Consider the following 16,230-nt stretch of genomic DNA (forward strand, 5'->3'; position numbering starts at 1 on the left):
TGACATTGCATAATTCAACAAAAAACCCCTATTTGAAGGCACGCTGAGTGTATTCTAGAAATTGCTTTATGTTTTGATGAACTCATAGATGAGTCATCATTCCCAGAGTAAGGTTGTACCTTGATGGAGGATCCAGTAGACAAACTGGAGGAGGAGGAGACCTTGAATGGTGTTGCCCTGAGGCCAAGGGTCAGTTCTGAAAGACAGATGAAAATTTCAGGGGTTAAAAATCTATCTGCCCAAAAAAGGCTCTGATACTGTATGTGGGTTCACCTTTACATGAGAGGTGAGACGTATGCATGAACTGCAGCCGCCATTAGTCAATTACATAAGCTGCCATACTGCCAAAAACATCAAACTACTCTGACAAGACAACTGAGAAATACGTACATGACGGCGCCATTAATATAAATATAAATTTATGTGAACGTGATGCCCCGCCCCCAAGCACATATGAGACATCTGGATCATAACATACCTTTCAGACCTGTGTTCTGTTTTGGGTGTGGGAAAACCCTTAGTACATCCATTAAAATAAATGGGGCCAAAAAAATAAAACATAAATCAAATAAATGTGTGTGAAGCAGCACAGCTGGGACAGCGGAATGTGACCTAATGCAGGTGAGGAAGCATAACAAACACACAGGTCCGTCCTGGACCTAAATGGAGAGTTTGGGTTGGCAGTCACGGATGACAGGATTAAGTAAAACTTTAGATATCTTGCTGTTTTTACAGGCAGTAATAGTTATTTTATCTAAGTTCCTGAAACACACACACTGTGCAGCTGGTACACTTACACGATAATGTAATTGGAATACATCAGAAAGATCTTACCATGGGGTATGATCTACAATTTAATTAATGTATATAGACCCAAAGTCAGCTGGAATAGGCTCCAGCATATCCCTGCGATGCTAGTGAAGATAACAGATGGACGGATGCTGGATAAGTACATGTTTTATGTAAATTTGATACACAGTTTAAATTCAGGATATACTATTGCTTGTCTCAACAATGTAGTTACATTGAGAATGCAGATTAACTTGCACACTTTTTGATGAATCATCTGTATGGCCTAATATCCTTAGCTTGGGAAAGTAACCCATAGCGTAAAATTAAGTGTTAAAGACGCTAAAGAAATCAACTAGGTAATAGAGATGATTTGAGGTGTACTGCAATGCAAGCAAATAGTCAACCTTCATTTCACCCCTACAGATTCTTCACTTAGAAAGTAAATCACATACTGTAGCAGACAAACCAGTGCACTGTTCGGTCTGGTCTGAGTAGACAGTTGTTGTGTCCTTTGTCCTGATAAACTCTGTGGTGAACTACTGACCTCACCCACTCAAAAGCCTGTCTATAACAAGGACCCTTTCAAACAAGTGTGCTTCTTCATATGCAGCAGGCCTGACAAAAAGCTTTGTCATCATCCCACTTGTGACCAATTCTGGTGATTGTCACCTCCCACAGCTACCGGGTTCCGATGGGAACCTAGGGTTGATTCCAATGAGCTCAACATGATAAAAGCTCAAGACAATACATGTATCAGAGAGAGGAGTTAATGTGTGTCCTATTGCTAAAAGGCCCTACCTGTTCTCTGCCCCAGACCATTAGCAGTGATGCGTGGGGTCATGTTGATGGGGATGACGTTGCCACTTTGAGTGGATGTAGGTGACGCACTTGTGCGCCCATCTTTGATCTCAATGGTGAGGAAAGTCTTCATGTCTGGGTCTGCCTCTTCTTTGGTGCACTCTTGTCCAGCTTCTCTCCCTGGGGTCCTGTCGTCCTTTGAATCCCTCAAGACGGGCCCACTCTTCTCAGCCAGATTGTTCGTACCACCCTTGGAGCCATGGGATTGGCCGGCTGAAGGCAGAGGTTTGTTAGCCACACCTCTGATGTGAGGTGTGGCCTGACTCTTGGATGCAAGAGAGGTGTGAGCTGTGGAGTCCATGCGCACCCAAGCGGGCCTGTCACCAGAGGAGTTGAGGGATGTTGCAGTGGGTGTAAACAGCTGCGCAGCTCTGGAGAAGTTTGTCTGGCCAATGCTGCTCAGAGGACCCTTCTTCAAAGCTGAGACGTTTATGTTCTGACTGGGCTCGTTGAACTTGCGCATCCGATCCCGTACAGAGTTAGTGCGCTTGGCCTGGTCCAGCACAAGATCTTTCTTTTCAGGTGCTGTGAAGACATAATGACAGAGAAATCTGAAAACTACACTTTTCTCTTTAGAGTCCTGCTTTTCACTCCACCTCAAATGCTTGGTTCCAACAGTTGTAGTATGTATCTTTTTACAAAATCTCCTTTCACATAATTACCAAATATGACAACAAATGAAAGTCAAAATACGACATGTACGTATGTACTCTATGTATGAAGTTTTCCTTATTTTTTCCTGAAACTTAGCTCTGTTCCACAGCTGATTACTGAAGAACAAAAATGCAGATACAAGCTTTTTTTCTGATGAAAGATGAGAGTCTAATCTTTTTGATAAGGTCCATGCTTATATAGCCCAAGAACACAATATTCTGTGTGCCTTAAAAAAATAAAAAATCACTCAATATTGTCAAAAATGTCCAGTAATGAGAGAGACGTCTTTTGAAAAAATGGCTGGGATGAATTAAATCATTCATTCATTCATTCATTTTCTACCGCTTTTGCCTCACGAGGGTCACGGGCCTATCCCAGCTGTCTTTGGGCGAGAGGCGGGGTACACCCTGGACCGGTCGCCAGCCAATCACAGGGCACATATAGACAAACAACCATTCCCACTCACATTCATACCTATGGACAATTTGGAGTCACAAATTAACCTAGCATGTTTTTGGAATGTGGGAGGAAACCGGAGTACCCGGAGAAAACCCAAGCATGCCACGGGGAGAACATGCAAACTCCACACAAGCTCGTAGTCATGACAAATTATGCAAATTAGACTGATATTTAGCGCGGCCCCCCGCACGGACAGCGACCACCACAAACAGATTGCAGTCCAACAGGAAACACTGCATTCACAATAGTCAGTATCACTGCCATCGTATTAACTGATCAGTTCAATATTTCTTACCAGCATACTTGTCCTTTCTATTGGTGAGGGTCAAATCACCTTCAGTTATCTAAGTTGAGGGAACAAAAAACAGAAATTATTAATGAAGGAGTGGGGGTCAAAATCACATTTTCAAGAGTCCTTTTAGTGGCCATGGATGGATGTTAAAAACTACACACAATCCGAAATACAGAATGTAATGTACTGCTGTTTTTTATTATTTCAACATCAATTTGGATAGCCTCTTGAGATGCAGCATCTCATTTTCAAGGGGTCCCAACAAAGGAAGAAGAGTTTTGAACGTTGCGTTTATTGTATTTGTTACTATTTATTTATTATTATATTGATTATGTACGATTACTATTATTTATTATGGCTGTGGGAAACTATTTTACTATATTGTATTTGTAAAACGGTTGAGGGGTAGGATAGCTTTTCTTGTTCTACTCCTTTTGGACATCTGGAACTGTGAATTGTATTGTGATGTATCCAATTGTAACTTGTACGCATGTTCAAATCAAATTAAACCATTGCCTTTACATAGGGACAAGAATACGCAACAAGCAGCATAAAAACACACTGCACTACCACTTCCACAGCCCATACACCATTATGTAACGTTTGTGTTTGGAGTAAAGCAGAGGGCCCCTGTTCTTTTTTTGGCTGTGGGGGCCTAGACTGTTTACATTACATTCAGTCGGCTGATCATCATCCTATATGAAGGGGACAGTAAAAGAAGCTAGGGCTGGGCTAGGGTAGGGTAAACACATTTAGAGAAGCCATACGATGGAGTCACAGACACTCAGGATGAGAACTAACAGTTAACGCTGCAATTCTGCAATATGGGAATCCTTCTCTGTTCTGTGTTTTGGGATGAAGAGATGCTGAACTGTGTTTGCTCCTCTCTGACAGCAGGTGAGGCTGACACGCTGCTGACAGGGAGCAGACATACTCAGGTGCACGTGTGTTTGTACTTGTAGCCCAGCAACAAAAACTAAACAGCACACACTTGGATCTCTATGTGTTTATGGATGCCAATGGGACCTGGGTGTCAAATAAGACCGGAATGTGTCAGGGGAACGAGGCTGTTAACGCTCCACAGTCCCCTCTAGTGGAAGAGTTTAGAAATTAGATATCCTCATTACTTACTTGACTTTTAGATAGGATAAGGCATAAGCTACAGAATGGATTTAAATAATTTCTACTTTCAATAAAACAAAAAGACTCACTCATATAGGTTACCACAAAGAATACTTTCAAAATACATTTTGAAAGAAGTTTAAATGCAAGGTTTTGCTAAATTGGTTCAGGGGACGATGTGAGGTGATATGTTTTGATATATATAACCATGTTTATTTGTGTTCCCATTGAACATCATACCCCAGTGACCACATTAGACAATGACAATACAGTATGTAGTTTACCTTTTGTTTCCCCTCAGCAGTACCATTGACTGGGCCATTTTCAGGAGTTCCCCGAGATATGACAGACCCATCTGGAAGATCCTGGTCGACAACAAGGTCCTTGTCGGGCTGAGTCTGAAAGTTGGTTACACACTGGCTTCTGTTTTCGGTTTCTGAGTCAGTACCGTGAGCTGAGATACTTGTGTCCACCTCCCCTTCCTCCGTCGGGCACTTCTCCTCAGAGGACATACTCACACTTTGGTCTGAAGCCACTGAGTCATTTCTCTTTCTTGACAACAAGCCAATGTTGTCTCTGATAGCAGAATCTGAGACATCTGAGTCCAGTCTTTGCCTGATGTGAGATTGGGAGGTGATGCTGCGCTCTGATGCCCCCGAGTCTTGTCGGCTGCGTTGGGAGGAGCCCTGGCTGCTGTCAGAGGCTCCAGAGTCTAAACGGGCCCTGTAGGTCGATCCCAGGCTCTTTTCTGTGGCCACAGAATCCATATTGGACCTGGAAAGCAATGAGGCCACACTGCAGTCTGAAGCTGCAGAATCAGATCTCGGCCTGTGGGACAGGACCAGGTCAGGCTCCGGCGGCACTTCTTCTCTCTGCGGCTGGATCAGAAGAGGTCCAGAGCTCTCCTTCACTAGGTGATCAAAAACCAGCACCATGCCTGATTTGGAGCCTGCAACACAGATGCACAAGGTAAAAAAAAACAGTACACTTCAGGTTCACCTTTAATGCTGCCTCTTGTTTAATTGGAGAAGAGAAGAGACAACGGGTGGTTATTAGGTGAATGAAAAGAGGGCATACAAAATACTTCCGCAGACCAGCAGCTCAAAGAGAGCCTAGAAAATATAACCAAGGAACAAAGAGGAGACACATTGAGACATGAAGGGATGTCGTCATTTCCTCCAGACTAGCCTCAGTTCCTGAGAAACATTTGTCAGATTGTGTTGTACATCAATAAAAAGTGGAAGACTGAGCTGTGGAGGTGGAAGCGGAAGTGAAATGGAGACAGCGGCTCCTTCACTGATCCCTCTCTCCTCAGGAAACCACACTCCAAACAACACAGCAGTGCCCACATCCTTTCTACTGCTAAACACACAACAGTTTTATGGTGGAATATCTGAGACTGCACACATACTACAGATAAGGAAACCAGATCACTAGGATAACTTTAAGTGATCAAAGTTATCCAGCAGCTTATTTTACCTCCATCAGAGATATTATGTTTCTATTGCCATTTGTTTGTGTGGGCGAAGGAAGAAGATAAGGTTTCAGATAACATTTTAGACTATAATGTTTCAAAATTTGTATTTATTACATTTCATGTGTCCACTATTTGGGGCTCATTTAGAATTTACACCCCTCCATTTATATAAAAAAAAACATCATGCTATTAATTTAACAAAGTAGGTATGTAATGTAATGCATTTGTAGCTACAACCCACTCGATATCAGAGGTTATTCTGTATATAATCTGCTCCTGTAATCTTCAATTGAAGTTAAGAAACCAAGAATGCTGCTTCCCTTCCAAAGTCTCACATTTTGCCACTAGGGAAAAAAGTCTGGTACATTGTGTAACAAAGTCTGGGAAAATCCCCAGTGCTCCTGGATAATGATAGCTTTGCATTTTGCTTGAAATTAGCAGCAAAAGTTCTTGCACTGCTGCCAATGTGTGTGTAGAGTCTCAACAATAGCCAAGTAATGAGTCGTCTTTCTCAATGAAGCAATGAGTGATGTGTGACTTGACTGATCATGCTCATGAGGATGATTTTCATATTTGATGTTATAATCCTCTAACAAATGAATTCCATATTTGAGGATCTGCAGCTTTAACTTCAGTTCACACAAGGACAGTTTTACGGTGGCCGTCACAGTCAAACACACGTAACAGCCAAACATTAAAATGATCCAAAACCAAAAACACGATAATGCACATGCAATGAGAATGCTGAAATCACATGCATGTGCACAAAACGAAATGGGTGTTAGCCAGGCTACCACAAAGTTAGAATGCTACCATGGGTGCCTGAAAAGAGAGAGGGGACCCTTTATGCTAATTTTTCGGCACTTTGTATTGAGTTGTGGACTCCTATAGAGCAGCGACACACGATAACAAGCACAGAAAGCGTTCTAGTTCTTCCAGAATCTGCACCTATCCAGCTGTATTCTTTGGATTTCAGGTTTCCCACGAACACGGTCTGTTTTAATGTATTGCACCCACAGCCCGCCTCCAGACACGCGCACTCTGCTGTGGTAGGTCACAGTGCCGAGTTTGGGTTGCTAACCTAATAGGAGTTGATAATAAATAACTATCTTTTTAAGGTTTTTTAACATATAGCCATATGTGTTGGATTCCGAATCCGATCCGGAGGTAGAATCTGGACAGTCTGAAGTTTCTCAAAAAAAGAGATTACTTCAAGACGTCACTCAAGGGTAAGTAGTTTTAGCCTTTTAGCGTTTTCTACAGCATCGGTAACGTCTAATGTGTTTTGCGGGACTACCAGTTAGGACACTGATAAATTGTTACTCACTGCTTACTCTTTGCTAGCAAATAAAAGCAGAGCAGCGCTTTAGAGTGGGTGGGGGAAGCAGAGCTTGGGGAGGGCAAAGAGTTAATATATAAGGAGGTCCGCCCCTCTGTGACATCACAAAGGGGCAGTTTTACCACACCTTTTGAAACAGAGAAACTTCTTTCAAGGCTCACTTCTTAATATGCAAACTATCTAAAGGTTTGCCATTGTGTAACACAAGAATACAACATTCTAACTACATTTATAGGTCAGAAAAGTGGAAAAAGTATAATAGACATATAATAGATTAAAGACATGAACAGATTGCCCATGGATAAATGTCTGTGTTTGAAGTGTTCGGACGCTGCTGCATGATTGCCCCTGTTGGCCACCGTACAATTTGGTCACAAAAGAAACCCATGAAGATAAATCATTTGTCATCCATGGTGGGCAAAAGCTCATGTTCTAAAATGGTCATGTCAGAAAAGTATACAATGCATCCTACAGTCTGTACAAACATTTCATTTTCTAAATCACAGCCTTGCAGATTACAATTGCCGTTGCATGCAATATGGCTGAACATAGGCTTATATACTTAAAGATTGTAAATAGAAACTTTTGTCCTAGCACCAGAGGAATGTGTTTTTGCCATGTTGACAATTGCAAAGAATGTACTTCAAACAGGCTCATGTCTCATTTTCACATATTTTTACTCCAAAAAAGGACAACCGCCCGCTAGAAAAACCACCAGCTCACACTGCCTACTCTGTCCTGTCACAACCGCATAATGTACTCTCTTTGTTGACAAGTGCCTTTCACAGGTGGTCTTTTTTGTTGACCCAAGCTTAACCCTGATTTAAATTATAAGGCAGGATTAAATTGGGAAAACTGGCAGATATACTATGCCACATGAAGCAAACATAGGTCCTGTTATGGTATCAGCTTTATTTAGCTGAGGTGCGGCTCCTGGGTTTCCCTCTGCTGGTTCCCATAAACCCACGGCCAAGTCGAGGTCAATGAGAAATGCCCTTGGAGGCTAAGTGGATCAGGCCACACAGAATAGCATGGCTGTAGAATGGACTTTAAATTCTATGACAAAGATATTTTGTCAACAGTCAATATTTTGTCAACACAGAGTGAATCATTGTTTGACAGGCTATGTGATTAAGACATTTATTACTAGTTAACGAGGCAAGTTATTAATGATCAGGTCAGCAATAAAGGAAAGCCATTCATCCCCCCTGAAGGCTTACATTCATGCCCTCTTATTAAAGGCCTCAGTAACAGCAGTTAATGAAATTACTTCACACTTATGAGGCAAAAGAATTTAAGCCGTTGGCTTGGGGGAGTTCAGCACAGTTCATAAACCTACATGAATGAACTTAAAGGGTCTGAAATAATATGACTTTTTGACTGCCAACTCAGAAGAAAAGCTCCTTTAGATGGCTGTTTAACAAGCGCTTAAGAGGAAGTTGCGTTAAGTTTGCTGAATCCAGCCACAAGTACATTACACAGAGGTGGTCAGTGTTTACCTCCAGTTATTAGTGATTGAAGTCAATTTGACCTTCTGGTGAATGTTGACACCGTACACAAGCGTTTGTATTGCAACAATCCTGAACATATGGGATGTTTCAAGTGTTAGGGTGTGCATGATTTTATGAGAAGAGGTTCTCACCCGGTTTCTGTGGCTCTCTTCTTTGGTTTGTCTGCTGGCCACGCAGCTCTCGGATCTGAGATTTGAGATCTTGTTCAAATGGAATCTCCTGCTCTCTCTTCTGTAAAACAAAATGCAATAGGTAAAGCCATTAGATAACTCTCAAAAAACAGTCATGTTTGAGGTCAGCTGAGGATCTCAGTTAGAGGTCAACTGCTCTGCTTGAAGATGGAGCCATGCTGTGGAACATGCTTTGCCAGCTGGCAAAGTAAATACAAATTTTATTTCCCCTGCTAAAGGCCCCGGATAGAGAAAAATGCATCGTAAGCATCCAGTGACATATTCATTCATTCATTTTGAGAACCACAGTGTTGGCCAGGAGCAGCCAAGGGAGCGGCAAGGCGTATTAACGTTGGATATGCTATGTCGCCGTGCATCCAAGGAAGTGGGGAGAATCGCACAGCTGGAGGAATGTCGCCCGCTGCCCAATGTACTTTTAAACTTAAAGAACCTTTGATGGTATCTCTTCATCCTGCTTACGTATTTGAATGTACTCCACACACTCCTCCCCTGGCTTGCCTGTGCGACCTGGCTGTGTGCAAGGTAGCTGCTGTGTAGCTGCTCTACGAGTCCACAACTCAATACAAAAAAGAGCAGAAAATGAGGATAATAGGCCCCATTTAAAATCTGGTTGAGATCAGATTTTGCGTTTGTCATCTGAAAGAAGTGGTCTGGAAAATTATAAAACAACACTTGGCCGAGTAAATGGAGAAAGAAGATGCTGCCAGTCATTTTTTCCATTTCACTTCTTCACATAGTGGAACAAAAATCTCAAGTGACCGGGCTTATTGCCTCACAAAAACAATAGCAAATGCTCACTGTTCCAGAGTGGGGTACTTTGTTGAGGAGAGGGAAATCTCTGGAATGTTCCTTTAATGACTGATTGCAGGGAGTGACAATCTTGGAAGGACACAAATGGGACATTTGCCACTACACAAAAGACTAAAGACATTGGGGAATATTAATGGGAAAGGTCACACACACAAAGCGCTCTCCACTTGAGTGAACCTACTTGGAAGCCACAGGAGGAGTTAATTGTGTTCGCGCTATAAACACAATTAAAGAGACAGAGTCTTTCCTCGCCTGCCTGTTGCAGTGGCGGCCATCAGTTCACAGCTCCCACTTAACTGGTGGGAACATGTTTCTCACAGACACTGAGACATAGGGAAGGAGGGGGAAAGATCGAAGATGAAGACCATGCGGTCATTAGCAGCTTCCTGCTGGTCCAGACATCTGAGACCTGAAAGGGTCAACAGTGACACCGGCCTAATGCCATGCTCTTATAAAGCATCTCTGCTTGCCCGCAGGAAACTGTGTCAAAGGACTATCATTACAGAAGTTCAAGCCATGACCACAAAAATGGGGACTATCCTCTTGTGCGACCACAGGAAGGCGTAGTTCATCTTGACTTTTCTGAACCCCCAAAAGAAGACATAAACAAACAAACAACAGTACAGCTGAGAAACTTCCGACACTCAGGATAGCACCTTCTTCACCAAGACCTTCAGATATAGTGATTCAGTGCTGTTCATTTCCATGGAATTTGCATCTGTGTGAGTGTGTTTCATGCCTCCTTGCGAAAGGGAAATGAAACCTGGTTGATTTTCATTACTGCCTTCCTACACTAGGCCAACATTCAAAATCAGAGTTCCAGTAGCAATCACGCCTGCCTCACACAGATGAGGGAACCCACAAAAGGAAATTCCCATTACTTTCTGCTCTTCATCGCAAGTTTAAGACGCTTTTTTCTATGAACAAGTTCATGATGCGATCAGACAATGTAGCTGCTGCAACAAGCAGGAGTTAACCAATTTGGCACCCATCTTCCATTGCAAAGAAAATGCATACAATGATCTTGCAAGCAATAAACTGTCTAAATATTGTTTTGGCCACATACCACAAATTATTTATATCCGACACACTTGAGGAAGCAGACTTTGCACCATTCTAAACCATCCAAACAACTACGAGAATAATGAAGAGCATTTAATCATGATAAATTTGGATGACATGGAATCGTTTCCAAAATGTTAAAAATAAACACTTCATATCCTCTAACACAGCTTACCTTTGCAACTTTTCTGTCTCATATCCAGTTATAAATGACCCATTCACTAAATAAAAATGCTAATTTCAGCCAGGGAATGAGTTGTTCAAAGTGTTAAGTGTTTTAAGTGTTAATTTCACCTGACCTCCCGGACTTCACGTTAAAATTTTGTAGCACCAATGAATTAATCGGGGTCTACACATTTTCTTCTCATGCATTAAGAAGGTATCATCTACATCCTACTTTCAAGCAGTCGAAATAAATACAATTGGTCACAAACCTGAACAGTAACCAGAGAGGCAGAACTGTCCCATTCTTCAATCAGATATGAAAAAAGAAAAGGTCCCTAATTGTGTTTTTCAGTGTCACAGAGGTGGGGGTAAAAAAAAAAGCCAGTGAGCACTTGGCGAGTGTGACACACATCTGGAGAAAAGAAGACTGACATTTACCTCTTAGCAAAAACGACCGCCTCCCTCTTTTTCGCTCTCTCTCTTAACCCTCTGGAGTCTGAACGTCCGCTAACTCTGCCACATTACACACACAACACACACATACACACCACATAGTACAAACAAAGCCACTCCCTCAACTTCCCCTACTTCTCCTTCTGTCTCCGCAGGGATCCGACCACCCCTGACCCCCTCCTAATACACACACAGGTTAATGGGTTGCCTGGTTGATGCATTAACTTCTGACACACTCGCCTTTGTTTTGACCTTGTACCATATTTAGATTCAAACAGTAGAAATGTACCTGCAAATGCCAGGTTAAAAATCACAAAATTATTCTAAATCAATTTCTCACCAAATAAATTAAAATATCAACGAGATGATGAACTTCCCTATTCCTCACAGAGCCGCAATCGTTATGAAATTTGGCATTTTTTAAATGCCGCTTTATCCAGCAAAATATGGCCCTTGAGGGAATTAAAAAAAAAAAACACCTTTACAGTGTCTATTGCTTTGACTTTAGTTCAACAACGACGGAATTTCTTCACACTGTCATCTGCAGAAGTGCTCTTCTGACTTCAATTACTAAGCCCTGTGCTCAAATTTCTCAGTGCTCCAAACATATAATTAAAGCTTTAATGTACTGTCACCATGAGGTTTCTCCAAATGAGCAAAAGGAAACATCTTCTCTACCTCAGCCGTGCCATTTAAAACAGTTATTAACGTCTAATGGTTGCTGGCTTTGGTTAGGGTTACACGTGCATTAATCCACCAACTCAGCCCACATATTTTCCATCTAAAGTTTCACAAGTTGGTGTTTGAAGTTTGTGGCACACCTATTGGATAATGTGCGTGTGTGTTGTGCTGGGGGGGGGGGCTATCTGAGATGTCATCTGCCACGATACAATTGTGTGTAGCTCAAAGAGATCCACTGCTGTGATGTGACTGGAAGGAGGAGTGTTGGGTTGGTTTTGAACACGTCCACGTTCCACTGCAGACTTGAGGCTGTTTGAGCACAGCTAGTGGCCGTCAGTCTGTCTGTTTGTCTGTTTATCAGCCAGTCTGGAACCCCACCTACCACCTTTCAACCCCCTATCCACACATTTTGACTCATGACCGCAGTATGGTATTGCACACAGCTGTCCTACAGGAAGTGAGGCAAAAAAGACTTGAATGCTGGGGCATCCTGTGACGCCAGCCTGCTGTCATGGCTTCCTAATCTGATGAGAACAGAAAAGTGGCCACCTAGAGTAAGGGTTATTGTGCCTTCCGGCGGAAACACAGTTGAACACTGTCACTGAAACAATCATACCATTGAATCTTTTGGTTAAGCTTTGAACACTCCTGCTGTTGTCCACTAGAGGGCTAGACAGCTGAAAAGTGAGCTGAAAGGAAACATAGCACTTGCCAGTTCAACAATTGCATCCACACTGTGTATAACAAAAGGGATTCATGCTTTTGACATCGAGTTTGTGAATGAAGTCACATGCTTCTTGTTGCATGTCACATACTTGACTGTAGTGGCATATAAACCTCAGTGGCCACCGCAGCTATGCAAACACACACGCCACCCACAAATTAGAAAGGACTGTTCACATTTGCAAATGGAGCCTGTCACAAGACAACTCATTGAGATTATTTACAACGGTGTTAGACTTTTAAATGATCTCTGAAATCCTCCAAAAAGTAAGATTTTTCTTTTAAAATGTACTCACCGCAGTCCCCTTAGTGCTCTGGGACTCCAGACTCTCTGACTCCAGCCTGCTAGCAGGGACTTTAACTCTCTCCATGGCTCCTAAAAACATCATTTATAACGATGGCACAAAACTGGTTAATTTCAAGCATCATCTTGCTCACTTATTAGATAGGAGGCAGACAAAGATTAGATACATGCCGAAATGAGCTGAATTGTTTACAGTGTCCTCACATGGCTTATGTGAAGAAAGGGACACGGTAGAATGAGGACACATTGTGTGTATGTGTTTACATCACATAGTCCAATTATCACTGAGATACAAAATGGCAGAAGCAATGCACATAGTGGTGTACAGAAAGGAATGGCGGGAATCCACTATCTGATCATAGATTGTGTTGCGTCGCCATAGTTGGAGTTTTAACTGATAACTACCATGACCTTTTCACATCCTGACATTTTTTTTTACTTGAAATGAATGTCCTTGCAAAGTAGTTTTATTACCGAATTGAAGAGTGACAACTATATGTTATCATACTTTCATATTATTCATCACTGTCATGACAGTTTGTTTTGGCTCCTAGCAACCATTTGTGAATATTTATCAGCCAAATAAATGACTGTGTACAAAATATTTTTTGATGAAGGGTGGTGTGTATGCCGTACAGTCAACAGTGATGTTGCCATACTTACCTTGTTGTTGTTGTTCATCTCTGATTTGGCGGATGGCTGCTCTAATGAGCTTCCTCTCCTCGTAGTCAGCGGCGGCACGGAGCTACAAGTACAATGGTAGATAAGACTTGTTTTAGCATGCACAGTATAAAAGGTTCATATATTTAAATAGGGATGGGGAATTCATTAAATCTCCTGACTTTGGGAAGAAGTAATAATGAATTATTCAGTTTTGATTGATTACTAATTAATTAATGGCTGGTGAAGTATTTGTCATTGTTTCAGGAACAATGTAAGTCTATTTGGCATCAATTCATAGTTAGCAGCACTGAAGATAAAAACAAAAGATCAAAAACACAAAATTGTTTTCAAGTTGGGAATATGTCCATATTTGGCAAAAAATTGTGCTTCTGGTGTTATGTACATTTAAGATTAAGATATGCCTTTATTCGTCCCTCATTTTACACTTGTAATTTGTATTGCATTCTCATTCTGAATATTCAGAACTCCTGCTTGAAGCCGGTGTCCTATTGAGCTGAATAATATGGCATGGAAGAGTTGCCATAGCAAAAATGTAGCTCATTACTAGCTCACAAACAAGTTGGGGATGACTCTGCTGCAGTCAAGTAGCGTACTCCACTTTGCCTGAATTGCCTTCATATGTAATTCATCACAATTCCAGCAATGCAGTCATTATCGATCATTTCTGACACTCCTCCCTACTGTAAATCCCGTTCCTTTGCGGATACTCACCATCTTGGTGAGTTCATCGACATCTCTGATTGTGTTTAGTTTGTTTGACAGGACATCTAAGGCCTCGCTGGATTCTGACCTGAGAGAGCGACAGAAGAGTGGTTAGAACAGTCATCATCGCTGGTCCGTGACTTCAGAAAACAAACTATATGGCTTCACTGACGCAGCAGGACACAAATTTATCTTAGCTATGCGAAAAATATTCCATAACTGGAAATAATTATACTGCAGCAGAATACATTTGGCATCACTCACATGTACACCATCATTTTTATTTGTGGATGCAGTTTTCTGCTTTGCTGTCATTACACATACTCTACTTCAGTTTGCCCATCATCTTTCCTTGTGTTTAGTTGATAGCATTTAAAAAGGCATACTGTATATATTATTCCATTTCATGTTCCACCACTAACAGCTAGTGCAATTTAGTGCATTTAGTGTGTGGAAGTATAGAATGTATGCATGTGCATATATCTCAGTGAGGTACCGTATTTTCCACACCATAAGGGGCACCGGATTATGAGGTGCAGTCTCAATTACGGGGCCGATTTCTGTACTTAACACATACATAAGGCGCATGCTAAAACATACGGTCTATGGGGAAAAAAAGCAATGGAAGCAAACAGTGAGTTTAGTTGAACTATTCTACTATTTAACAATACACTTTTTACATTTTTAATTAATCTTCTCCCACAAATCCATCAAAGTCCTCATCTTCTGTATCTGAATTGAACAGCTGGGCAATTTCGCCATCAAACATGCCGGGTTCCCTCTCATCATTGTCGGAGTCAGTCTCGTTGTCAGGTAGCTCTTCAGCAATGATGCCGGCTTTCGCCCGAGCATCCACAATACATTCACATATGTTGGCATAACTCCCCCTCGCCGTCTTTCATCCATCACTCTCACGCAGCTTGCAGTTTCACTTTGAAAACCCTGTTTACGCCAATGTGTTGGAGTTATTTTGTTAATCCTACTGGAAAGAAGACAAGCTCTGAATTAATTTGCTACACTTGGTTTTTCACAGTAGCAGAGAGATGGGCACAATGTTGTTTTCCAGCAGACGAGTAGTATACATACCGGAGGCATGGCGGAGGTTATGCGTACGTACTGTACGAATTATGTATTGTTCTTTGATTGGTTTATCGCTGCCAGCGTACGTATTATGTCCCGAAATGGAAATGGTCCGACAAGCAATCAAGCGGAGCGCTTACTAAAGTAGCACAACAACATTTTAACAGATTTTGGAACTGTGCACACATAAGGTTCACAGTTCACCGGATTATAAGGCACACCTTTGATTTTGGACAAAATTAAAGACTATAGCGTGCGTGCCATATAGTGCGGAAAATACGTAAGTACCTTTGTTTTTGTAACTTAAGTCATCTAAGAGCAGCAGTGAATGGAAATGATTAGGTCTAGCCACTATCTGAGTGGGATTTGGTTAAAACATCACATCCAGGGAGGCGCCATCTCTCCTGTGGTTCAGAAAAGATGCTAGAAATGAGCCCATAAAACCTGCTAACGCCTGAGCTCCAAATAGATTTTGAGCTTTTAGTCATCAAATATTGCATTTAGTAATACAATATTATATATTTAGTAATCACCAAAGAAGAGCAACTTAAAATCAAATGACTGTGCTTTTTGAAGATGTTTATCTTGTGATCTTTTTGGTTGACAGCTGCGGTTTCTCTAATCTCTTTAGAGGCCAAACCTGCCAAATGCGGCTTTTGTGGTTTTTAAATGATGCAATTTGGCCCAAATGGAGTGATTTCAGGGATTTATAACTAACAAAAGTCAGTTCAATCCAGAGTGGTGTTGTGTTTACTGAAGCTTAAACATTTTTAAGAAAAGTCACAAAATAAACCTTCCACTTAGATTTCAGTAGGAAAACGATGAATGGGCAATAAACATTTTTTATAACTGGGCTATTAACAAGGCCAAT

At 41.6% G+C, this 16,230-nt stretch overlaps 1 protein-coding gene across 8 annotated transcripts in view; it reads right to left on the reverse strand.

Moving 5' to 3' along the window:
- Positions 1-16,230, reverse strand: part of smtnb (smoothelin b) — a 46,014-nt gene that overhangs the window by 15,894 nt on the left and 13,890 nt on the right. For 7 of the 8 annotated variants that reach the window (XM_058071053.1, XM_058071055.1, XM_058071060.1 and 4 more), the window contains 8 exons: positions 14,289-14,367; positions 13,557-13,638; positions 12,886-12,965; positions 8,636-8,735; positions 4,462-5,126; positions 3,059-3,107; positions 1,591-2,175; positions 120-196 (listed from right to left, as the gene is read on the reverse strand). In XM_058071053.1, coding sequence (XP_057927036.1) covers positions 120-196; positions 1,591-2,175; positions 3,059-3,107; positions 4,462-5,126; positions 8,636-8,735; positions 12,886-12,965; positions 13,557-13,638; positions 14,289-14,367 — 1,717 coding nt within the window. Of the gene's footprint in view, positions 1-119; positions 197-1,590; positions 2,176-3,058; positions 3,108-4,461; positions 5,127-8,635; positions 8,736-11,001; positions 11,144-12,885; positions 12,966-13,556; positions 13,639-14,288; positions 14,368-16,230 lie in introns of those variants that run through there. The other variant, XM_058071061.1, reaches the window with a different exon arrangement.

Source organism: Doryrhamphus excisus, chromosome 4, assembly GCF_030265055.1.
Source record: "Doryrhamphus excisus isolate RoL2022-K1 chromosome 4, RoL_Dexc_1.0, whole genome shotgun sequence".
NCBI classification, from domain to species: Eukaryota; Metazoa; Chordata; class Actinopteri; order Syngnathiformes; family Syngnathidae; genus Doryrhamphus; species Doryrhamphus excisus.